The sequence below is a fragment of the Hyperolius riggenbachi genome, chromosome 8 (assembly GCF_040937935.1).
Source record: "Hyperolius riggenbachi isolate aHypRig1 chromosome 8, aHypRig1.pri, whole genome shotgun sequence".
In the NCBI taxonomy this organism is placed as follows: domain Eukaryota; kingdom Metazoa; phylum Chordata; class Amphibia; order Anura; family Hyperoliidae; genus Hyperolius; species Hyperolius riggenbachi.
Window position 1 is genome coordinate 45,023,787 of NC_090653.1, and position 25,138 is coordinate 45,048,924.

At 45.0% G+C, this 25,138-nt stretch overlaps 1 protein-coding gene across 2 annotated transcripts in view; it reads right to left on the reverse strand.

Moving 5' to 3' along the window:
- Window positions 1-3,794: 3,794 nt before the first annotated feature.
- The window catches only part of LOC137528782 (complement C2-like), a 59,705-nt gene continuing 38,361 nt past the window's right edge, over window positions 3,795-25,138 (reverse strand). Inside the window, exons 15-18 of one of the 2 annotated variants that reach the window (XM_068250354.1) lie at window positions 17,914-18,020; window positions 8,319-8,430; window positions 6,179-6,234; window positions 3,795-4,157 (exon numbers count right to left, since the gene is read on the reverse strand). In XM_068250354.1, coding sequence (XP_068106455.1) covers window positions 3,969-4,157; window positions 6,179-6,234; window positions 8,319-8,430; window positions 17,914-18,020 — 464 coding nt within the window. In that variant the 3' untranslated portion in view covers window positions 3,795-3,968. Of the gene's footprint in view, window positions 4,158-6,178; window positions 6,235-8,318; window positions 8,431-17,913; window positions 18,021-25,138 lie in introns of those variants that run through there. The other variant, XM_068250355.1, reaches the window with a different exon arrangement.

Sequence of the window (25,138 nt, forward strand, 5' to 3'; positions counted from 1 at the left end):
TTCATGTCCTCTGCCTTCGTCGTGTTCCTTACACACGTGACATTATTTGCTAATGTGGATCTCCAGCCCATCCGCTACATACACAGAAGGAAAATGCGGACCCTGAACAGTGGTAACCCCCCTCCCCCCCCAAATCTGTACTTACCTGGGGCTTCCTCCAGCCCACCGTAGCCCGCATGGTACCCGGCATCCTCTAGGTCCACTCCGTGGTCGCGCTGGTGGCCCTTTTATGCAAGCGACTTTGGCTAAAGTTATGAGTAACTGAACATGTGCGGCCTGTCGCTGTAAGCATCCTGCACATGCGCAGTTCTCGAAAGACTGAACTGAGCAGGTGATGCGTGTGAGATCGAGTCAGGTGCGCGGACGGGCCGCCGTGCGAAGTTACTCACGACTTCGGCCAAAGTCGCCGGGTTAATGGGGCTGACAACGGGACCACTGGGAGGACCTAGAGGATACCAAGGGACCTTGCGGCCTAATGTGGGCTGGAGGAAGTTTCAGGTAAGTCCAGTTGTGTGTTTTTGTTATCACTGTTCATGGTCCCTTGAAATACACACACAAAATACTTGTAATGCTACTCAGCAAGTGTTGTGGTTCACATTCCTCTACCACACTGTACAGAGTAACATGACTGCTAGGGTGTACATCTTCCGTCACACCTGTCCGAGCATCTCTACACTGCTGAAGTTTCGTTTTTTTAACCTCCTTGGCGGTATGTTTGGCTCTGGGTTTTAGGGTCTAAAAGCTGTGCATTTTTTTTCTGCTTTTAGACCTTAAATTTTAGATCTACAGGGAGTGCAGAATTATTAGGCAAACGAGTATTTTGACCACATCATCCTCTTTATGCATGTTGTCTTACTCCAAGCTGTATAGGCTCGAAAGCCTACTACCAATTAAGCATATTAGGTGATGTGCATCTCTGTAATGAGAAGGGGTGTGGTCTAATGACATCAACACCCTATATCAGGTGTGCATAATTATTAGGCAACTTCCTTTCCTTTGGCAAAATGGGTCAAAAGAAGGACTTGACAGGCTCAGAAAAGTCAAAAATACTGAGATATCTTGCACAGGGATGCAGCGCTCTTAAAATTGCAAAGCTTCTGAAGCGTGATCATCGAACAATCAAGCGTTTCATTCAAAATAGTCAACAGGGTCGCAAGAAGCGTGTGGAAAAACCAAGGCTCAAAATAACTCCCCATGAACTGAGAAAAGTCAAGCGTGCAGCTGCCAAGATGCCACTTGCCACCAGTTTGGCCATATTTCAGAGCTGCAACATCACTGGAGTGCCCAAAAGCAGAAGGTGTGCAATACTCAGAGACATGGCCAAGGTAAGAAAGGCTGAAAGACGTCCACCACTAAACAAGACACACAAGCTGAAACGTCAAGACTGGGCCAAGAAATATCTCAAGACTGATTTTTCTAAGGTTTTATGGACTGATGAAATGAGAGTGAGTCTTGATGGGCCAGATGGATGGGCCCGTGGCTGGATTGGTAAAGAGCAGAGAGCTCCAGTCCGACTCAGACGCCAGCAAGGTGGAGGTGGAGTACTGGTTTGGGCTGGTATCATCAAAGATGAGCTTGTGGGGCCTTTTCGGGTTGAGGATGGAGTCAAGCTCAACTCCCAGTCCTACTGCCAGTTTCTGGAAGACACCTTCTTCAAGCAGTGGTACTGGAAGAAGTCTGCATCCTTCAAGAAAAACATGATTTTCATGCAGGACAATGCCCCATCACAAGCGTCCAAGTACTCCACAGCGTGGCTGGCAAGAAAGGGTATAAAAGAAGAAAAACTAATGACATGGCCTCCTTGTTCACCTGATCTGAACCCCATTGAGAACCTGTGGTCCATCATAAAATATGAGATTTACCAGGAGGGAAAACAGTACACCTCTCTGAACAGTGTCTGGGAGGCTGTGGATGCTGCTGCACGCAATGTTTATGGTGAACAGATCAAAACACTGACAGAATCCATGGATGGCAGGCTTTTGAGTGTCCTTGCAAAGAAAGGTGGCGTTATTGGTCACTGATTTGTTTTTGTTTTGTTTTTGAATGTCAGAAATGTATATTTGTGAATGTTGAGATGTTATATTGGTTTCACTGGTAAAAATAAATAATTGAAATGGGTATATACAGTATTTGTTTTTTGTTAAGTAGCCTAATAATTATGCACATTAATAGTCACCTGCACACACAGATATCCCCCTAAAATAGCTAAAACTAAAAACTACTTTCAAAAATATTCAGCTTTGATATTAATGAGTTTTTTGGGTTCATTGAGAACATGGTTGTTGTTCAATAATAAAATTATTCCTCAAAAATACAACTTGCCTAATAATTCTGCACTCCCAGTAATCATACCCCAGAGGAACCTCCAGCCCATTCAGGCAGATTCTGTACAAAACTCCCCTCCCCAGGATCGTATATGTCTTCCTCCTGTCCTTCAGGGTGCTCTCTGTCTTTATAGTGAGTCTTTACGGCTGTCATCAAGTGACAGGCGGTGATCTCACCCGAGGGATTGAGGGCCTTGGAGGACCACAAACACAACTAAAGTATGCAGATGCAGGTCTCATCAGATACTTGCATTTGGGGCACAAATATACATCGCCTACCAGGGCTGTGGAGTCGGCACTAAAAATCATCCGACTCCTCAGTTTATGAAACCTCCGACTCCCGGTACCCAAACATTGCTCCAACTTCTTGACTCCGGTTCCACAACCCTGTCTACTACAATGGTATTTTAAAAAATTTTAGACATTTGAATTACAAGCACGTTGGTGGAAAACAACCCTGGTTTAGACTTCCTATCATGATAACTCCTCAGAAGTTTTTCTGCAACTTTTATGTTAAAATAGCGCTGCCTGTGTGACTGGATAGTGTACTGGTTAAGGGCTCTGCCTTTCACATGGGAGACCAGGGTTCGAATCCTGGATAAGTAGCTATTCCGTAAGTTCACCAACCCTGTCCTCGAGGCCCACGAACAGTACATGTTTTGCAGGAAACCACAAACATGCACAGGTGAGGTAATTAGTGTCTCAGCAGAGCTGGTTAACTAGTTCTGTGGATTTATACAAAACATGCACTGTTGGTGGGCCTTGAGGACAGGGTTGGGGAACACTACCGTAAGGAGTTCAAGGCAAGACTCCCTATACCACAGGGTGGCCTCTTGAGCGCATCCCAGTGGCTGCAGCTCTTGAGCGCTTTGAGTCTGACAGAAGAAAAGCGCTATACAAATGTTCGGATTACATTATTATTTTCGGGACGATTTGGCTATAATGGAAGGTATAGGGAAATCGCAAAGCGCTTGAAAAAACGATTTGTATAGTGATTTCATGAGTGCTTTTATGAATAAATACATTGTATTTATTTATTTCCGGGTGGAAGACAAGACAAGACAAATAACATTTATATTGCGCTTTTCTCCTTGCGGACTCAAAGCGCCAGAGCAGAGCAGCAGCCACTAGGGCGCGCTCTATTGGCAGTAGCAGTGTAAGGGAGACTTGCCAAAGGTCTCCTACTGAATTAGTGCTGGCTTACTGAACAGGCAGAGCCGAGATTCGAACCCTGGTCTCCTGTGTCAGAGGCAGAGCCCTTAACCATTACACCATCAGCCAACTGTTCACTTCCTGACTGATGTCAGAAAGTGAAAAAAATTGCTCTGCAAAAGCCCTTAGAAAGCGCAGGGAAAGGTGATTTAAAAAAATCGCTGTAAATTGCTCATCGCTTGAAATAGCGTTTGTGATTTATAATGTGATCATAGCCTGACTCCAGCAGGACAACCGGTGGAATCTAGATATCAAAGCTACACAAGAAAGCATTTTTATTTTCATTATACAGAGAAAAAAAAGTCTTACAAAATGTATCACCGAGTGTATGCCTGTCCTAAATATGTGTGACGAGCTGCAGAATTCTGTGCCCCTGGTTGACATAGTGAAGGTCGTAGGTCAAAGGGCAGACATCTACTGTGTGGACTCGGGTCAGGAAGGGCAGACCACCTCCTCTGGATTCTGAATGCCGGGTAGGAACTCCAGGTCTCCCGCCACGTGTTTCTGGAGGAATGGTAAGACTTCCAGGACGTTCACATAGAAATCACGAGCGTTGACCGATTTTGTACGTTGGCCTGGTTTTTGGCACGGGTTGTAGATTCCAAAGCTCAGAATTCCCATCTGAGAAACAACAAACACAGGTGAGATAATTAATCCACAACAACAACAAAACATTTGTAAAGCGATTTTCTCCCGTAGGACCCAAAGCACATAAGTGTCTCAGATCAGTACATAGTGATGAGTACAGGGGGAAAAGTTATGTGATCATAAATACCAGACTAAACAGGGGGATTTTCAGTTTTGATTTAAATGTCTCCAGGGTTGGAGCTGTCTTGATTAACCACTTCACCCCAAGGCGATTTTCACCCTTACGGACAAGAGCGATTTTCACCTTTCAGTGCTCATCCCTTTCATTTGCCATTAGTAACTATAACAAGTAACTTGTCTATATAAATCTAGCTGCAAACAGCTTTAAAAGAATATGATTATTTCTTCCTGTGATACAATGGCAGCAGCCATGTTGTTTGTATACATTACACAGAGGCAGGCTTATCTTCATCTTGAGCAAAAAAACCTAATCCTCCTCCCCTCTCCCTCAGAAATCTCTGGCTAGTAAGACCTCCCCCTCCTCCTGCCCAGACTGAGCTCCCATGAGCCCTTGCTGAAAGTGCCTTGGCTCTCTGAAAACCTGTGGGCGTGGCTTCTTTAGTTTATAGGGAATTAGAGTATTAAGACAAAAATAAAAAAAGTATTTGGCTTGAGGAATGCCCTATAAACATGGGAGACCAGGGTTCGAATCCTGGCTAGGGTCAGTACCTATTCAGTAAGGCAGAGTTCACCAAACCTGTCACCAAATTAGAGTATTAAGACAAAAATAAAAAAAGTATTTGGCTTGAGGAATGCCCTATAAACAATAGGAAAGGAACACAATTATGCAATGAGTAAAAGTTCATCTCGGATCCACTTTAATCACTACTAATCACAATGAAATGATCTAAATCTTGGTTTTTTTTTCACCACCAATTAGGCTTTTTGGAGTTGATATTTGTTTTCAGTAATTACTTTATTTTCTATGCATTTTAAAGGGAAATCTAAGGAAAAAAAAGTGAAAAAATACACTATTTCTCAAATTTCATCCCCTATGGTTTTAATATAAACACTGCTACTGTACATAAAACCCACACATTTTATCTGCCTATTTGTCCTGGTTATCACAAGATTTTAAATATGTCCCTAGTACAAAGTATGGTGGCAATATATTATTTGGAAATAAAGGTGTATTTTTTCTTTGGTGATTTTTTTTTTCACTATTTTCACGTGCACGGGAATGCATGCACATGTGCGGGAGCGTGCACGTGCACCCGCGGGAGCAGCACCGTCTGACTTATAAAAACGTCCTGGAACCATTAAGAGGCTCTAGCAGGACGTTTTTATAAGTCAGCATGTCATTAAGTGGTTAATTTGGCAAGGCATTCCAAAGTACATGGGCAGCATGACAGAAAGCTCTGGCTCCAAAGGTTTACGGTTGGACTCTGGGGGTGATCAAGTTATTGGAATCCTTTTGTTCTGAGGTTGTGGGTTTGATGCAGTTGCAACAAATCCTTCAGGTATCCGGGGCCTGGGTTGTGTAGGGATTTGAATGTTAGCATGCCAATTTTGAAAAGGATTCTCCATTGTATGGGTAGCCAGTGTAGTGAGCAAAGGATTGATGTTATGTGGCAATAGCAGGGTTGGCTTGTTAAGTCTATCGGCAGCATTCTGTACCAGCTGCAGGCGGTGTACAGAATTATTTTGAATTAAGAGAAACTTGTAGGAGGCGCCCAGAATATAACTTACACTTTAAACCACAGAGTATAGAAGTAATACGATCGTACCTCCATCAATAAACAAACTATGGGTTGAAATAAATTTAAACGATGCACAATTGCCAGCCCTAGGTGAGAACTTCCTGCAGCTTCTGCTGATATGAGTCTCCCAGCATGCATCCTGGTAGGCAAGATTTTTTTTTTAAATAGGAATCGCCACACGATCAGGAGTATTGGCCAAAGACTTGCAGCTTATTTCACCGTCATACGAAGAAAAGCTGAATAAAAGCTACATAACAACTAGAGCTGTGGCTTAGGTCATTTTTTTGGACTCACCTGGAAGAATCTCTGTCTGTTTCTCAAGCCAACAAAGAGCGCTCCACCCGACTCTCCTGTTAGAAGGAAAAAGACAATAAGCCTCATTTTCTATGTTCTCCAGGGTGGAGGTGATTGTACAACAAAAGCTATCCAACAAACCTAACCTGGATCTATCAAAACCGTCTGCTTATGGAGCAAAGATCTGCAGCCGTCACTTGTCAAAGTAGACTATGAGTCATCAGATTATAGCAAGGATTGGTGAAAAGTAAGTGTATTAGCGGCTGTATAGTTAAAGTGACCCTTAAGCCAAAAAAGGTGCCCCTGGAGGGAAGTTACCTTGGGAGGGGACAGCCTCTGTATCCTAAAGAGGCTTCAGTCATCCTCCTTCACAAGCTTGTTCCAGTGCTAGGACCCCCGAAGAAAAGCTTGTTGACAGCTTGTACAGGTGCGCCCCCTCGTTCTGTCCCACTCAGCTTTCTTTGGAAAGCTGAGTGGTAAGTATACATACGGTCAGTGGCGTAGCTAAGGAGCTGTGGGCCCCAATGCAAGTTTTACAATGGGGGCCCCCCAAGCACTCTATACATAACAATTGTTACGGCGCACCAAAACCTGCCAAGGACAAGCACAGTGTCAGAGGAGCAAGAAGGGGATGGGGAACAGTTTGTTAGTGATCACTACTATTCAAAGTATCTATAGAAGTAATTATTACCAGCACAGGACCAAAAAAGAGTTAATACTGTAGTTGAGGGAGGGCCCTTCGGGGCCCCTCTGACCCAAGGGCCCCGATGCGGTGGCTACCTCTGCAACCCCTATTGCTACGCCCCTGCATACGGTAAATGTGTGTTGCTTAATTACATGTGGTGAGATCTAGTTATATTTTGGGTTGTTGGGGAGTATACTGCTTAAAGAGACACTGAAGTCTCATAAAATCATCTTTTTATTTTAAAGATGTCTTTAACATGATAGCCCTAGCTAAAACGCCGCATCCCCACGGCTGTAATCTAACTAAGTACCCCCTAACTGTTAGATTACAGCTGCGGGGATGCAGCGTTTTAGTTAGGGCTATCATGTTAAAGACATTTTTGAAATAAAAAGATGATTTTTATGAGGCTTTAGAGTCTCTTTAAGGACAATTGAAGTGAGAGGTATATGGAGGTTGCCATATTTATTTCCTTTTAAGCAATACCAGTTGCCTGGCAGCCCTGCTGAGCTATTTGCCTGCAGTAGTGTGAATAACACCAGAAACAAGCATGCAGCTAATCTTGTTAGCTCTGACAATAATCTCAGAAACACCTGATCTGCTGCATGCTTGTTTAGGGTCTATGGCTAAACATATTAGAGGCAGAGGATCAGCCGGAGGGCCAGGCAACTGTTATTGCTTGAGGGCTCGTTTCCACTATAGCGAATCCGCATGCGGGCACTGCACGCGAATTCGCATAGGCAATGTAAGTGGATGGGGCCATTTCCACTTGTGCGGCTGCGGGAGCGTTTTTTGGTGCGGCAGAAATCTGCACGGCAGAGCCGTCAGATTTTGCGTGCAGAAGGAATGTGCGCGAATCGCCGCTAATGTATCTAATAGGGAAATCGCATGCGGGGTGACCATGCGTTTTTTGCCGCGAAATCGCATGCGATTTCGCATAGGTATTAATGTTAATTTACACAGGCAGTGACATGGTTAAATTCGCATATACCTTACCTATGCGGAATCGCATGCGAAATCGCGGTAAAAACGCATGCGGAATCGCACCCACATGCGATTTCGTCCGCGGTGGAATGCAGGCGATTCCGCACCGCACTAGTGGAAACGAGCCCTAAAAGGAAATAAATATGGCAGCCTGCAAATCCCTCTCACTTCAGTTGTCCTTTAAACAAGCTAGTACTCAGTGATAAAAAAAAAAAAATTAGGTTGCAAAATTGCATTCAGTTACAAAGATGGAGGATGTTAGCTTCCAAAATGGACTGCAGTGATTTTGTACTGGACCAATTCACCAGCTTTGAAGTGTTAGGATTGGTCCCTACCCTACATTCGCCAGTCAGCAGGCAAGTGTTCATATAATGGGCTGAGCTGTCCTCATATTAGAAGTGGTAACAATGCATGATGCTTCCTCCGTCAGCTTGCCCTGCGTTTGACCACCATTAGTCAGATTGCCAGACTTACCCTTGCAGGACATGTCACCCTCCACACAGAAGTGTCGCTGGGACACCAAGTCCTGGGCTGTGATGTCTTTAAATTTATCATACTGTTTAATGGCTGCCAGACAGGAATCTCTCTGATGGGGAGGGAAGCAGAGATGAGCATGAAGTCAGTCAATGAACACAAGAGGAATAGAATACAAATCAACACATGACAATTCCGGCCTGTAGATGTCACTGTTCTACTTGTTGTACTACATAAGATTATCTAGACCAGTGTTTCTCAAACCTGTCCTTGAGACTACCCAATGGTGCATGTTTTGCAGGTGACCTCATGTATGCACAGGTGGGGAAATTAGTGTCTCAGCTACATGGAATCCACCTAGCTGAGACACTAATTACCCCACCTGTGCATAGGCGAGGCTGCCTGCAAAACATGCACCGTTGGGGAGTCACGAGGACAGGTTTTAGAAACGCTGATCTAGACTGTTGTGGGTTGTTGCTTCCTGTTATGCTCTGGCTAGGAACACAGAGTGAAGACAGGGCTTATGTAGGGTGTTGGTGAATCCTGTTAAAATACCTAGTTTCAGTTATCCTGCCTCCATGACAATTGACCACAACAAATACATGGTGAACGGCTGATGACCTATAAAGTAACAAAGGAAATTGGTTTGCTGCATGATATTAGAGTGCTGAGGTAGTAAATAGTATTCAGGATATATAAATAAAACTAGTCCTGCAGCTACCATGTTTCCCTGAAAATAAGCCCTAGCTGTTAACAAAATTGGATGCTATTCTAGTGTATGGGGGGAGGTGTGCAGTCTCTTACCACACCTCCCTTGTGGCTGTGTCCCCCTCCGGCTGTAAGCGGCTCCAGTATCCTAACATGGTCGGCTCCCTTTGACCCAGGCGCCGCATATGCACTGTACACTGGGTTGACTCAGTGACCGTGCTCTCCTCTCATTATAATAAAGGTGTGCGTGAGCTGATGCATCCCTGGTGCACATTGATTATGACGAGAGCTGACCCAGCGTACAGCACATGTGCAGCGACCGGGTCAAAGGACGCTGACCCGACACACCTCCCCATACACAAGCATAGCGTCCGATTTTATACCCCTCAAAAAAAAAAAAATAAGCCCTCTCTTAATAAAAAGTCCTAGCACATCTTTGGGAGGTAAAATTAATATAAGACTGTGTCTTTTTTTGGCTGAAATACAATAGAGTGAATCCCATCTGTAAACTGATGAACTTAAATGACCGTGAAGAAAAATGGAGCAATGTAAGCATTAGGGATGGTCAATGAGATGCAAATTATTTTGAGTTGATGCAGCATTATGCCAATTTTGTATGCAAATTTATGCAGCTTGAAAATGGACCAATCGAATTTTACTTCAGCAGGATATGATTGGTTCATTTTTAAGCTGCATAATTTGCATACTGCTGCATCAACTCAAAATTATTTGCCTCTCATTGACCATCCCTAGTAAGCACATGGTAACAAACTATATGATTGGCAGGGCTGGATATCTGGAAAGACCGCAATGGTCGGGCTTTGGGCGTCTGCTGCCTTAGAGGTGGCTGGACATGGGAGAGGAGTACCTGGATTTGGAAGAGGAAGCTGCAAATGAAAAAAAGGAAGCAGTTAATGGGGAGCGACAGACGGAAAAGGGGTGCAGTACACATGATAGAGGGGCTGCTGCACCTGGAGTTGCGCATGGAATGGGAGGGGGGCAGCTGCACATGGAAGGGCAACAACAAGAAAGTTGGCCTAGGGGCTGAAAAAGTATAAATCTGGCCTTGATGAGGTTACCTAGAGTAAAAATCTCTAGATAAGTAATGCTGGTCACCCCCACCAATGGCCCACTCTTATTATAAACCTCTGGATAGTGTACTGGTTATGGGCTCTGCCTCTGACACAGGCGAATCTCGGTTCTTTCTGTTCAGTGAGGGTGCGTTTCCACTAGTGCGGACGAATTCGCATGCAGGAGCGAAATCGCATGCGGTTGTATGCGAATTTTACCGCGAATTCGCATATGATTTCGCATGGATGACGCTGTGTGCGAATTTAACCATGTCAGTGCCTGTGTGCTTTTTCATTGATTCCATGCGAAATCGTATGCGAATTCGCATGAAAATTCGCATGAAAAAACACCATGCGAATTCCCTATTAAATACATTGTATGCGAATCGCATGCGTGTGTGCGGTGTCCGAATTCAGATGACTCTGCTGAGCAGATTTTTCCTGCACAAGAAAACGCTCCGTTTTCCTGACAAGTGGACACAGGCTCATTCACTTTTATTGGTTACTAGCTGATTGCCCGGCGTTGCCCGGGTATGTATTTGGCTGGTGTCGGCTCCACCCACTTTTTCTAACCCTAACACACAATTACTCAATGACCAAGTTTGTGAGCTTTGTAGTCTTTGGCATCAATAATTTGCATTGAAATGAAAAAATCTGATGGGTTGTTTGTGGCTTCACCCCCTTTTCTGAATTTGAACCCCAGTCACCCAATGACCAACTGTACCAGGTTTGAGGCCTGTGCCATTAACAGTGCAAGAATGGTAGCAATTAAATATTCCCTTGAAAAGCAATAGGTGAAGCTTAATACACTTTTGTAGGCTCCACCCACTTTTCTGAATATTAATCCCATTCACTGAGTGACCAACTGTGCAAAGTTTAAGAACCCTCCCATAAACAGTGTAAGAATGGCTGCAGTTTACATTTTCCCAGTGAAATGTGTATTTGTCTCCACCCACTGATTGACCGGTGTTGCCCGGGTATGTATTTGACTTGTGTTGGTTCCGCCCACTTCTTCTAACCTTAAAGGGAACCAGAGAGGATGCAATATACATACCTGGGGCTTCCTCCAGCCCCATACGCACGGATCGCTCCCACGCCGCACTCCTCCGCTGCCTGGATCAGCCGCCACCGGGTCCCGTCATTGCCGCGAGTCGGCAAGTCGGCCGGCGGACGCGGCCAATTCTCCGCATCACAGGGTGCTCTCCCCATACAGATACGCATGTGGCTGTTAACTGCGCAGCCGCATGCGTACATGTATGGAGGGAGCTCCTGTGATGCGGACAATTGGCCGCGTCCGCCGGAAGTGACGGGCCCGGTACCGGCGGATCTAGGAAGCTGAGGACGGCGGCGTGGGAGCGATTCAGGCTTATGGGGCTGGAAGAAGCCCCAGGTATGTATAAAATCTTTTTCTTTTTTCACCCCCCGTTCCTCTCTGGTTTCCTTTAACGCACAAACACTCAATGACCAAGTTTGTGAGCTTTGGTGTCTTTAGCATCAATAATTTGTATATTCCCATAGAAATTAAACAAATCAGATTGGCTGTTTGTGGCTCTGCCCCTCTCCAGCATTTGAACCCCAGTCACCCAATGACCAACTGTAGCAGGTTTGAGGCATCTGCTATTACAAGTATAAAAATGGCAGCAATTTAAATATTCCCCTTGAAAATCAACAGGTGAATTTTGATTGGCTATTATAGGCTCCACCCACTTCCCTGAATATTAATCTCAGCCACCCAGCGACCATCTGGGCAAAGTTTGGGAACCCTGCCATTAGCAGTGTAAGAAGGCCCGCAGTCTACATTTTCCCAGTAAAATTTGTTTTTTGCTCCGCCTACGTTTTGTAACCTGGACATACAGTCACTCAATGACCAAGTTTGTGAGCTTTGGGGTCCTTGGCATCAATAATTTGTATTTTCCCAAGAAATGAAACTGTTTGTGGCTCTGTCCCCTTTTCTAAATTTGAACCCCAATGACTAACTGTACCAGGTTTGAGGCTTGTGCCATTAACAGTGCAATGAATGGTAGCATTTTTAATATTCCCCTTGAAAATCAACAGGTGATTTTGATTGGCTTTTTTAGGCTCCACCCACTTTTCTGAATATAAATTCCAGTCACCCAGTAACCAGCTGTGCAAAGTTTGAGAACCCTGCCATTAACCCTCCTGGCGGTATAAAAAAAATCTGCCAGGAGGGAGCGCAGCAGTTTTTTTTTAATTTTTTTTTTCTATATCATGTAGCGAGCCCAGGGATCGCTACACGATAGCCGCTGCTCAGCGGCATCCCCCTGCCCTCTTCGATCGCCTTCGGCGATCTCCGATCAGGAAATCCCGTTCAAAGAACGGGATTTCCTGGAGGGCTTCCCCCGTCGCCATGGCGACGGGCGGGATGACGTCACCGACGTCACTGACGTCGGGACGTCATTGGGAGTCCCGGGCCACCCCTCGGCGCTGCCTGGCACTGATTGGCCAGGCAGCGCACGGGGTTTGATTGGCTGCTGTAGGCTCCACCCACTTTCCTGAATATTAGTCCCAGTCACTCAGTGGCCAAATGTGTCAAGTTTGAGAAGCCTGCCAATAACAGAATGGCTGAAATCAATCTAAAAAATCAGATTGGCTGTTTGTGGCTCCACCCACTTTAGTGAATTCAGACCCCAGTCACCCAATAACTGACTGTATCAGGTTTGAGAACTCTGCCATTAACAGTGTAAGAATGGTAGCAATGTAAATGTTCCCCCTTGAAAATCAATAGGTACATTTTGATTGGCTGTTTTTAGGCTCCACCCACATTTCTGAATATTAAGCCCAGTCACCCAGTGGCCAATTGTGTCAAGTTTGGGAACCCTGCAATGTAAAAAATTAAGTTGTTAACGCCGCACACTTTTTCTAACCTTGACATACAGTCACTTAATTATCAAGTTTATCAGCTTACGGTCCTTGGTATCAATACTTTGTATATTCCCATTGAAAAATAAACAAATCTGATTGGCTGTTTGTGGCTCCGCCCCCTTTCTGAATTTGAACCCTAATCACCCAGTGACCAACTGTACCAGGTTTGAGGCATCTGCTATTAATAGTATAAGAATGGTAGCAGCTTTAATATTCCCTTTGAAAACCGAAAGGTGAATTTTTATTGGCTGTTGTAGGCTCCACCTACCTTCCAAATTCTTAATCTCATTCACCCAGTGACCAACTGTGCAAAGTTTGAGAGCCCTGCCATTAACGGTGTAAGAATGGCTACAGTTTATATTTTCCTTGTAAAATTTGTTTTGGCTCCACCCACTTTTTGTAACCTTGACACACAGTCACTCAATGACCAAGTTTGTGAGCTTTCAGGTTCTTGGCATCAGAAATGTGTGAATGGAAGCAGTTTATTCACCAAGGAAATCTGATTGGCTGTTTGTGGCCCCGCCCCTTTTGTGACTTTTGACCCCAGTCACCCAAAGACCGACTGTAGCAAGTTTGAAGCCTCTGCCATGAACAGTTGTAAGAATGGCAGCAGTTTAAATATTCCCCTTGAAAATCAATAGGTGAAATTTGATTGGCTGTTGTAGGCTCCACCCACTTTCTTGAATCTTAATCGCATTCACCCAGTGACCAACTGTGGCAAGTTTGAGAACCCTGCGATTAACAGTCTAAGAATGGCTGCAGTTTACATTTTCCCATTTAAAATGAACGGCTGAAATTTGATTGGCTGTTTTATGCTCTGCCCACTTTTCCTGGATTTGTAACCTCGGTCACCAAGTGACCAACTGTGCCAAGTGTGGGGACTGTGGCTTGTTTACTGTGATAATGGCAGCCTTTTACATTTTTTCCATTGACTTGAATGGGTGAAATCTGATTGGCTGTTTGTAGCTCCGCCCACGTGTGCAGGGGGGCCGTGAGACCCCCAGAACCTATCATCCCAGGTAGTAAGGGATCTGTATACCAAGTTTCTTTTAAATCGGTCAAGCCGTTTTCACGTGATCGCGGCACATACATACACACACACACACACACACATACACACATCCGATTTTATATATATAGATGCGAATTTGCATGCAGGGAACGGATGCGAATTCGCGTTAGTGGAAACGCACCCTAAGCCAGCACCTATTCAGTAGGAGACCTTGGGCAAGACTCCCTAACACTGCTACTGCCTATAGAGCGTGCCCTAGTGGCTGAAGCTCTGGTGCTTTTGGTCTACCAGGAGATGAGCGCAATATAAATGTTCTGTGTCTGTGCCTATATTTTCATGTGCTGAGTTTCCTTTAACTACCTGTGGACCGCCGCAGTATAAATCTACGGTGGGCAGGGGACGCTGCGGTTCTGACCGGAAGTAAACTCTATGTCCCATTCACCGCGTGCCCCCGTCCATCCCCGCCGCTGTCACCGCTCGATCTCCGCCGCAATGTGCTGCCCTGCCGCCTCTATGACGGCAGAGCACTGTGAGCCGGGCAGGAGCCGTTCCCATTGGCTTACATTGAGTGACAGGGTCAGGAGCCAATGAAAGCGGCTCCTGACCGGTGTACAGCGCTCTGCTGTCATAGCGACAGCAGAGAGAGCATCCTGCGGCGGGGACAGAGCAGCGTGACTGGCAGGAGCGACGTATTATTGCAGCGATTCATCGGGAAGCGGCGGTTTACTGGACCAGCACTAGTGTTGGGCGAACACCTGGATGTTCGGGTTCGGGCCGAACAGGCCGAACATGGGCCAGATGTTCGGCATGTTCGGCCCGAACGCCGAACTCAATGGGAGTCAATGGGACCCCCGAACATGCCCATTTTGGGGGCCCTATGGGGTCGCAGGCATAAGGGGGGAGCATGCCCCGGTCGCGGGGGGGGGGTCGGAAATTCCCCCCACCCCCTCCGCTAGCGCTCCCCCCTCTGCCCGCTTCCCCATACAAAAAGTTTAAATCAAGTTCAATAGTACCTGGGCTGGTGGCATTGGCTGGCAGTGGAGTGAGGAGGAGGAGGAGTCCGAATAGCAGAGTGACGTTGAGGCCGGGCAGCGGGCGGTTCAGCGCTAGTACCCTTGTGGTACTTCCGCCCTTTCTCTGACCTCACGTCCTCTGCGTGATGACGCATACGAGGGTACGCGTGATGCGTACCCTCGTATGCAGAGGACGTGAGGTCAGAGAAAGGGCGGAAGTACCACAAGGGTACTAGCGCTGAACCGCCCGCTGCCCGGCCTCAACGTCACTCTGCTACTCGGACTCCTCCTCCTCCTCACTCCACTGCCAGCCAATGCCACCAGCCCAGGTACACTACTATTGAACTTGATTTAAACTTTTTTTATGGGGAAGCGGGCAGAGGGGGGAGCGCTAGCGGAGGGGGTGGGGGGAATTTCCGACCCCCCCCCGCGATCGGGGCATGCTCCCCCCTTATGCCTGCGACCCCATAGGGGGGCCGTATTGCGGCCTGTTCGGCCGAACAGGGCCCTGTTCGCCCGAACAGGGGCCCTGTTCGGCCCTGTTCGGGGGCATACAGAAGTTCGGGGCGAACCCGAACTTAAAAGGCCGAACACCATCAGGTGTTCGGCCGAACTCGAACATCACCCGAACAGGGTGATGTTCTGCAGAACCCGAACAGTGGCGAACACTGTTCGCCCAACACTAACCAGCACCCTCTGGTCCTTAAGGGGGCAGAGGGTGCTGGTCCCGAAGTGGTTAAGAGGAGTCTCTACATTAGAACAAACCATGAGTGTGTTACTAAATAGACAGAAGTAAACAATAGTTGATGTTAGTTGGTAAAATGTCAGTTTATTAGCTCACTCGAAAGAAGAGTTTTCAGGTTCATTTTAACATTTCCAAGATTGGTGAGTGTCACAGGTTCAGGGAAGGGGGTGGCAGAGGAGAGGAGAAGCATGTGAGAAATCCTGTTTGTGTGGAAGAAGCTAATATTGGATGGATGAGAAGATTATTAGCCAAGTGGATTGGACTGAAGTCTGACTGGATTACCTGCATGCTTGCTTCAGGTGTGTGATCCAGGCACTACTGCAGCCAGAGAGATCAGCAGGACTGCCAGGCAACTGGCATTATTTAAAAGGAAATAAATATGGCAGCCGCCATATACCTCTCAGTTCAGGTGTCCATTAGTGATTAAAACTACTTACATTGTACAATATTCATGTATAGATTGTTTAGTCAAACTCTGTCCATTGCAAATTATTTCATCTCCCTAATTCACATTCTTAAATTGATCATGGGTGGTGACCTCTTTACTGCTGGCAGTTACAATGAATAACTGTGGAATGTTTGTTGTGTGTTCCAAAGTAAGCAGAAACAACACCTGGTCTCCCAGTGTGCACTGGGAGAGGAAGGCTGTATAGCTAATTAGTCTAGGCCAGTGATGGCTAACCTTGGCACTTCCGCTGTGGTGGAACTACAAGTCCCATGAAGAATTGCAATACTCTGACTGCTCTAAGCATAACTCAGGGAGGCAGAGTCATTATTATTATTTTTTATTTATATAGCGCCAACATATTCCGCAGCGCTTTGGCATGATGGGATTTGTAGTTTTGTCACAGCTGAAGTGCCAAGGTTAGCCATCATTGGTCTAGGCCATATATGTCAAACTCCGGCCTGGGGGCCAAATCTGGCCCTCAGAGCCATTACATTTGGCCCTCAAGTGCTTTCCCCACTTTGCATTATGTTTGGCCCACTCTAAGCCACCAGGGAAGCTATATTGGAGGTGAAGTCCTAGAACACCAGGGAAGCCATATGGGGGAGGGAGGGGGAAAGCACTAGACACCAGGGAACTGTATAGGGGAGGGAGGGAGCCACCTGGGAACTTTTAGGAAGGTGGCCAGCAGACATAGAGATTGGCCCGCGACTTGGTCCCAGTGTACAATTTTGTCCCACTTTGTATTTGAGTTCTAGGTCTAGGCTAAACAACACTGGGAGGGCCAGGCTACAAACTAATATACTGCAATATATACATATAGGAAGTCTTTCTAATGCTGAAACCAGGACAATTAAGATAAAATTGGGTATCCCACATATTACTGTACATTGTACTACATGTTGTTATGGTGCATTAAAGCTAATGCACATTGGAAAAAAACAAACAGATACTTACCTAAGGAGAGGGAAGGTTTGCGGTCCTATAGAGCCTTCCTGTTCCTCTCATGTTCCCCTCGTTCCAGCCCCTTCACCGCCGTTCCAATCAGCCGCTGCGGGAGGCTTTGGAAGTGTTTGGGAGCACAAGCAGCGGTGCGGCTCCGTACTACACCTGCGCTAGCGCAGTCACGCATGCACAGTACAGAGCCACCCCTGAAGACTTTGATCAGTTAGATACTGCTACCGGGGGTGAAAGCGCTGGAATGAGAGGACCAGGAGAGGAACAGGAAGACTCTATAGCAGTGGTCCTCAAACTAAGGCCCGCGGGCCGAATGTGGCCCCCTGAGGCTTTTTCCCCGGCCCTCCACACACAAAATGTATTACTTATAGATGTGGTCAGCTACATCTTTAAATAGTGGTGGTCCGCATATAGAATAGCAGTGCTGGCACCACCCATCCACATGGAAGCCAGAAAGCAGTAATTCACTGATTTCCAATTAAATTCCACATCAGGTGACACTGCTGTCTCATTGGACTGCAGGTTGTTACCTGGGTATGCTTCACTGTCTGGCCCGCAAAGACTTCTACATCATTTTATGTATACTCCGGCCCCCCCAGCAGTCTGAAGTATGTTGACCCGGCCCTCGACCCAAATGTTTGCGGACCCCTGCTCTATAGGACCCAGAGCCTTCCCTCTCCTAAGTTAAGTAACTGGTTTGTTTGTTTTTTGGTTCACATTCACATTAAATGCAATGTAGTGGGCGTCCTGTGCATGACTCACAGCTTTGTTGTGCTTGATAGTGACCGCCAGCTCTTTCGGTGGTTTTACATCGGTGTCCTTGGCCAGAAAGGCAGCCGGAATCTCACTGGTTTTTAATAAAGTTTCCCCTGTTAGGATAGGGAACAGGAAGTGGCGTTAAGACATGGCACACAATACCGCAACGCAGAGAAGTCAATATAGCAAAACAGCGCGAAACAACTAATGCATCTACTGAGCCGTTCTTTGGTTTATATGTTTTGATCACAGATGGCCAATGACTACAGTGACCAGATTTTTCTGGGCCCAACCTAGGATGAGTAGAGGAGAGCCGAGTATCCGCATCACGTGCCCGGGGATTGCCCCATTCACTGTGTCTCAAGATGCCACTAGATGGCGCCATAGATATGAGACATAGGGGTTGATTCACTATTACAAATAGCGTGCCTTATTAGTGTTAACATGCCTTATTAGTGTTAACATGCCTTATCAGAGTTAGCATGCCTTATCAAAGTAGCATAGCGAGCGCTACAAACTTATGCCTACTAATTGGCAATGAAGAGAGCTCCACTCATCCTGCCTTGAGCCCCTACAGGTCCAATCACTTTATAGGACATTATTCCAGCACTTTGATTGGCCCAATAGGCTACCTGTCACTTTACAGGAAACTTGACAGGCAGCCTATTGGGCCAATCAAAGTGCGGGGATAATGTCCTTTAACCACTTAAGGACTGCAGTCATAAAACCCCTTAAGGACCAGAGCCTTTTTTTCCATTCAGACCACTGCAGCTTTCACGGTTTATTGCTCGGTCATACAACCTACCACCTAAATGAATTTTACCTCCTTTTCTTCTCTCTAATATAGCTTTCTTTTGATGCTATTTGATTGCTCCTGTGATTTTTACTTTTTATTATATTCATCAAAAAAGACATGAATTTTGGCAAAAAAATGATTTTTTTAACTTTCTGTGCTGACATTTTTCAAATAAAGTAAAATTTCTGTATACATGCAGCGCGAAAAATATGGACAAACATGTTTTTGATTTAAAAAAACCCATTCAGTGTATATTTATTGGTTTGGGTAAAAGTTATAGCGTTTACAAACTATGGTGCAAAAAGTGAATTTTGCCATTTTGAAGCATCTCCGACTTTTCTGACCCCCTGTCATGTTTCATGAGGGGCTAAAATTCCAGGATAGTATAAATATCCCCCAAATGACCCCATTTTGGGAAGAAGACATCCCAAAGTATTCACTGAGAGGCATGGTGAGTTCATAGAAGATTTTATTTTTTGTCACAAGTTAGCGGAAAATGACATTTTGTGACAAAAAAAAAGGGAAAAAAAAAATTCCATTTCTTCTAACTTGCGACAAAAAAAAATGAAATCTGCCACGGACTCACTATGCTCCTCTCTGAATACCTTGAAGTGTCTACTTTCCAAAATGGGGTCATTTATGGGGTGTGTTTACTGTCCTGGCATTTTGGGGGGTGCTAAATTGTAAGCACCCCTGTAAAGCCTAAAGGTGCTCATTGCACTTAGGGCCCCTTAGCGCAGTTAGGCTGCAAAAAAGTGCCACACATGTGGTATCGCCGTACTCAGGAGAAGTAGTATAATGTGTTTTGGGGTGTATTTTTACACATACCCATGCTGGGTGGGAGAAATATCTCTGTAAATCACAATTTTTTGATTTTTTTACACACAATTGTCCATTTACAGAGATATTTCTCCCACTCAGCATGGGTATGTGTAAAAATACACCCCGAAACACATCATACTACTTCTCCTGAGTACGGCGATACCACATGTGTGGCACTTTTTTGCACCCCAACTGCGCTAAGGGGCCCAAAGTCCAATGAGTACCTTTAAGATTTCACAGGTCATTTTACGACATTTGGTTTCAAGACTACTCCTCACGGTTTAGGGCCCCTAAAATCCCAGGGAAGTATAGGAACCCCACAAGTGACCCCATTTTAGAAAGAAGACACCCAAAGGTATTCCGTTAGGAGTATGGTGAGTTCATAGAAGATTTTATTTTTTTGTCACAAGTTAGCGGAAATTGATTTTAATTGTTTTTTTTCACAAAGTGTCATTTTCCGCTAAGTTGTGACAAAAAATAAAATCTTCTATGAACTCACCATACTCCTAACTGAATACCTTGGGATGTCTTCTTTCTAAAATGGGGTCACTAGTGGGGTTCCTATACTGCCCTGGGATTTTAGGGGCCCTAAACCGTGAGGAGTAGTCTTGAAACCAAATGTCGCAAAATGACCTGTGAAATCTTAAAGGTACTCATTGGACTTTGGGCCCCTTAGCGCAGTTAAGGTGCAAAAAAGTGCCACACATGAGGTATCCCCGTACTCAGGAGAAGTAGTATAATTTGTTTTGCGGTGTATTTTTACACATACCCATGCTGGGTGGGAGAAATATCTCTGTAAATGGACAATTGTGTGTAAAAAAATTAAAAAATTGTGATTTACAGAGATATTTCTCCCACCCAGCATGGGTATGTGTAAAAATACACCCCAAAACACATTATACTACTTCTCCTGAGTACGGCGATACCACATGTGTGGCACTTTTTTGCACCCCAACTGCGCTAAGGGGCCCAAAGTCCAATGAGTACCTTTAGGATTTCACAGGTCATTTTGCGAAATTTGGTTTCAAGACTACTCCTCACGGTTTAGGGCCCCTAAAATGCCAGGGCAGTATAGGAACCCCACAAGTGACCCCATTTTAGAAAGAAGACACCCCAAGGTATTCAGTTAGGAGTATGGTGAGTTCATAGAAGATTTTATTTTTTGTCACAAGTTAGCGGAAAATGACACTTTGTGAAAAAAAACAATTAAAATCAATTTCCGCTAACTTGTGACAAAAAAATAAAATCTTCTATGAACTCACCATACTCCTAAGTAAATACCTTGGGGTGTCTCCTTTCTAAAATGGGGTCACTTGTGGGGTTCCTATACTGCCCTGGGATTTTAGGGGCCCTAAACCGTGAGGAGTAGTCTTGAAACCAAATGTCGCAAAATGACCTGTGAAATCTTAAAGGTACTCATTGGACTTTGGGCCCCTTAGCGCAGTTAAGGTGCAAAAAAGTGCCACACATGAGGTATCCCCGTACTCAGGAGAAGTAGTATAATTTGTTTTGCGGTGTATTTTTACACATACCCATGCTGGGTGGGAGAAATATCTCTGTAAATGGACAATTGTGTGTAAAAAAATTAAAAAATTGTGATTTACAGAGATATTTCTCCCACCCAGCATGGGTATGTGTAAAAATACACCCCAAAACACATTATACTACTTCTCCTGAGTACGGCGATACCACATGTGTGGCACTTTTTTGCACCCCAACTGCGCTAAGGGGCCCAAAGTCCAATGAGTACCTTTAGGATTTCACAGGTCATTTTGCGAAATTTGGTTTCAAGACTACTCCTCACGGTTTAGGGCCCCTAAAATGCCAGGGCAGTATAGGAACCCCACAAGTGACCCCATTTTAGAAAGAAGACACCCCAAGGTATTCAGTTAGGAGTATGGTGAGTTCATAGAAGATTTTATTTTTTGTCACAAGTTAGCGGAAAATGACACTTTGTGAAAAAAAACAATTAAAATCAATTTCCGCTAACTTGTGACAAAAAAATAAAATCTTCTATGAACTCACCATACTCCTAAGTAAATACCTTGGGGTGTCTCCTTTCTAAAATGGGGTCACTTGTGGGGTTCCTATACTGCCCTGGGATTTTAGGGGCCCTAAACCGTGAGGAGTAGTCTTGAAACCAAATGTCGCAAAATGACCTGTGAAATCTTAAAGGTACTCATTGGACTTTGGGCCCCTTAGCGCAGTTAAGGTGCAAAAAAGTGCCACACATGAGGTATCCCCGTACTCAGGAGAAGTAGTATAATTTGTTTTGCGGTGTATTTCTACACATACCCATGCTGGGTGGGAGAAATATCTCTGTAAATGGACAATTGTGTGTAAAAAAATTAAAAAATTGTGATTTACAGAGATATTTCTCCCACCCAGCACGGGTATGTGTAAAAATACACCCCAAAACACATTATACTACTTCTCCTAAGTACGGCGATACCACATGTGTGGCACTTTTTTGCACCCCAACTGCGCTAAGGGGCCCAAAGTCCAATGAGTACCTTTAGGATTTCACAGGTCATTTTGCGAAATTTGGTTTCAAGACTACTCCTCACGGTTTAGGGCCCCTAAAATGCCAGGGCAGTATAGGAACCCCACAAGTGACCCCATTTTAGAAAGAAGACACCCCAAGGTATTCAGTTAGGAGTATGGTGAGTTCATAGAAGATTTTATTTTTTGTCACAAGTTAGCGGAAAATGACACTTTGTGAAAAAAAACAATTAAAATCAATTTCCGCTAACTTGTGACAAAAAAATAAAATCTTCTATGAACTCACCATACTCCTAAGTAAATACCTTGGGGTGTCTCCTTTCTAAAATGGGGTCACTTGTGGGGTTCCTATACTGCCCTGGGATTTTAGGGGCCCTAAACCGTGAGGAGTAGTCTTGAAACCAAATGTCGCAAAATGACCTGTGAAATCTTAAAGGTACTCATTGGACTTTGGGCCCCTTAGCGCAGTTAAGGTGCAAAAAAGTGCCACACATGAGGTATCCCCGTACTCAGGAGAAGTAGTATAATTTGTTTTGCGGTGTATTTCTACACATACCCATGCTGGGTGGGAGAAATATCTCTGTAAATGGACAATTGTGTGTAAAAAAATTAAAAAATTGTGATTTACAGAGATATTTCTCCCACCCAGCACGGGTATGTGTAAAAATACACCCCAAAACACATTATACTACTTCTCCTAAGTACGGCGATACCACATGTGTGGCACTTTTTTGCACCCCAACTGCGCTAAGGGGCCCAAAGTCCAATGAGTACCTTTAGGATTTCACAGGTCATTTTGCGAAATTTGGTTTCAAGACTACTCCTCACGGTTTAGGGCCCCTAAAATGCCAGGGCAGTATAGGAACCCCACAAGTGACCCCATTTTAGAAAGAAGACACCCCAAGGTATTCAGTTAGGAGTATGGTGAGTTCATAGAAGATTTTATTTTTTGTCACAAGTTAGCGGAAAATGACACTTTGTGAAAAAAAACAATTAAAATCAATTTCCGCTAACTTGTGACAAAAAAATAAAATCTTCTATGAACTCACCATACTCCTAAGTAAATACCTTGGGGTGTCTCCTTTCTAAAATGGGGTCACTTGTGGGGTTCCTATACTGCCCTGGGATTTTAGGGGCCCTAAACCGTGAGGAGTAGTCTTGAAACCAAATGTCGCAAAATGACCTGTGAAATCTTAAAGGTACTCATTGGACTTTGGGCCCCTTAGCGCAGTTGGGGTGCAAAAAAGTGCCACACATGAGGTATTCCCGTACTCAGGAGAAGTAGTATAATTTGTTTTGCGGTGTATTTTTACACATACCCATGCTGGGTGGGAGAAATATCTCTGTAAATGGACAATTGTGTGTAAAAAAAATTAAAAAATTGTGATTTACAGAGATATTTCTCCCACCCAGCATGGGTATGTGTAAAAATACACCCCAAAACACATTATACTACTTCTCCTGAGTACAGCGATACCTCATGTGTGACACTTTTTTAGCAGCCTAGTTGCGCAAAGGGGCCCAAAGTCCAATGAGCACCTTTAGGCTTTACAGGGGTGCTCACAATTTAGCAACCCCCCCACATGCCAGGACCGTGAACAAAGCCCACAAATGACCCCATTTTGGAAAGAAGACACCCCAAGGTATTCCATGAGGGGCATGGTGAGCTCATAGAAAAAAAAAATTTTTGTCATAAGTGAGCGGAAAATGACATTTTGTGAAAAAAAACATACAACAATTTCTGCTAACTTGTGACAAAAAAATAAAATATTCTATGAACTCACCATGCACCTCACGTAATACTTTGGGGTGTCCTCTTTCCAAAATGGCATCATTCGTGGGGTCTGTCCTGGCATTTTAGGGTCTCTGCAATCATTACATGTATGGCCAGTATTAGGAGTTTCTGCTATACTCCTTATTTTGGGCATACGGGTACTGCACTCTGGGCTGAAAGGAAAAATGACAGTCAATCAATCAATCAATGTGGATGAAAAAATATCTGCCAAAAAATGTGAAAAAAAAGAGGGGAAGGCGTCTGCCAGGACATAGGAGCTGCCACCCAAAAACGTCCACCCACTCAGCTCGTATGCCCTGGCAAAGCCGATTTATCCATTCACACCGATCGATGTGGATGAACAAATCATTGCCAGAGTTCTTTTTTGATACAAAGTGCTTGCCAAAGCATAGGAGCTCCAACACCACCCCTCAGCTCATATGCCTCGGCAAACGTATCTTTTTTACTGCAGAGGAGAAATCTCGTCCTGCAGCGCTGCATGCACCGACTTGTGTGTAATCTGACAGACACACAATGCTTCTGTCAGGATGCACCATCAGTGCTGCAGCTGGTTGGTCGGTCGGTCGGTCCACCTGGAAGGGTAAAGGATGGAAAAAAGAGAGAAAAACACACAAAAAAAAAACAAGCAAGCAGCAAAGCAATAACTTCATCAACATCAACTTTTATAAACTTTAATGAACATTTTTAACCCAAACATTAACATTGGGAACCAAACATTAACTTTTTTGCTTACCTGTTTTTTTTATTTGTTTTTTTTTTTCTTACCTTTCTGAGGACAAACCTCTCGTCCCCCATGGGACAATATGCAAAGTGCAAATCGCACAGAGATGTGGCGAAGTACATTATGCACTTTGTCCCAAGTGAAAGGAGAGGTTTCTGGCAGCACTGTGTATTAGGGTCTCTGGAAACCTGATGTCTGGGTTCACACTGCATATTGGCGTATCCGGTGGGTCGCGCGCACCGCATCGCCCCAAACAGACCTTCAGAGAATACCGCTAGAGTAGCATTCGACAGTAATCGCATTCGGCCTAGTAAGTAACTGCGTCGCCGTAGACTAACATGACTTCCGGGCCGACCCAAATTGCCACAGAAGCCACCCAGTAACGTAGGCAGTAGGCATGCACTAGCGTTAAGTCAAGCACTTCCGGCGTAGGGGGGGGACCGCAAAGTGTGACTTTCGCTAGGCAATTTTCCCTAACGCATCACGCCAGTGTGAAATAGCACAGAGACCCTTGTGTGCCTACTGCTATGTTTGGAGTTCCCTACTCTCTAAAAGTGTATCTGCTCATGATACCTCTGGAAACACTCCCCTAGGC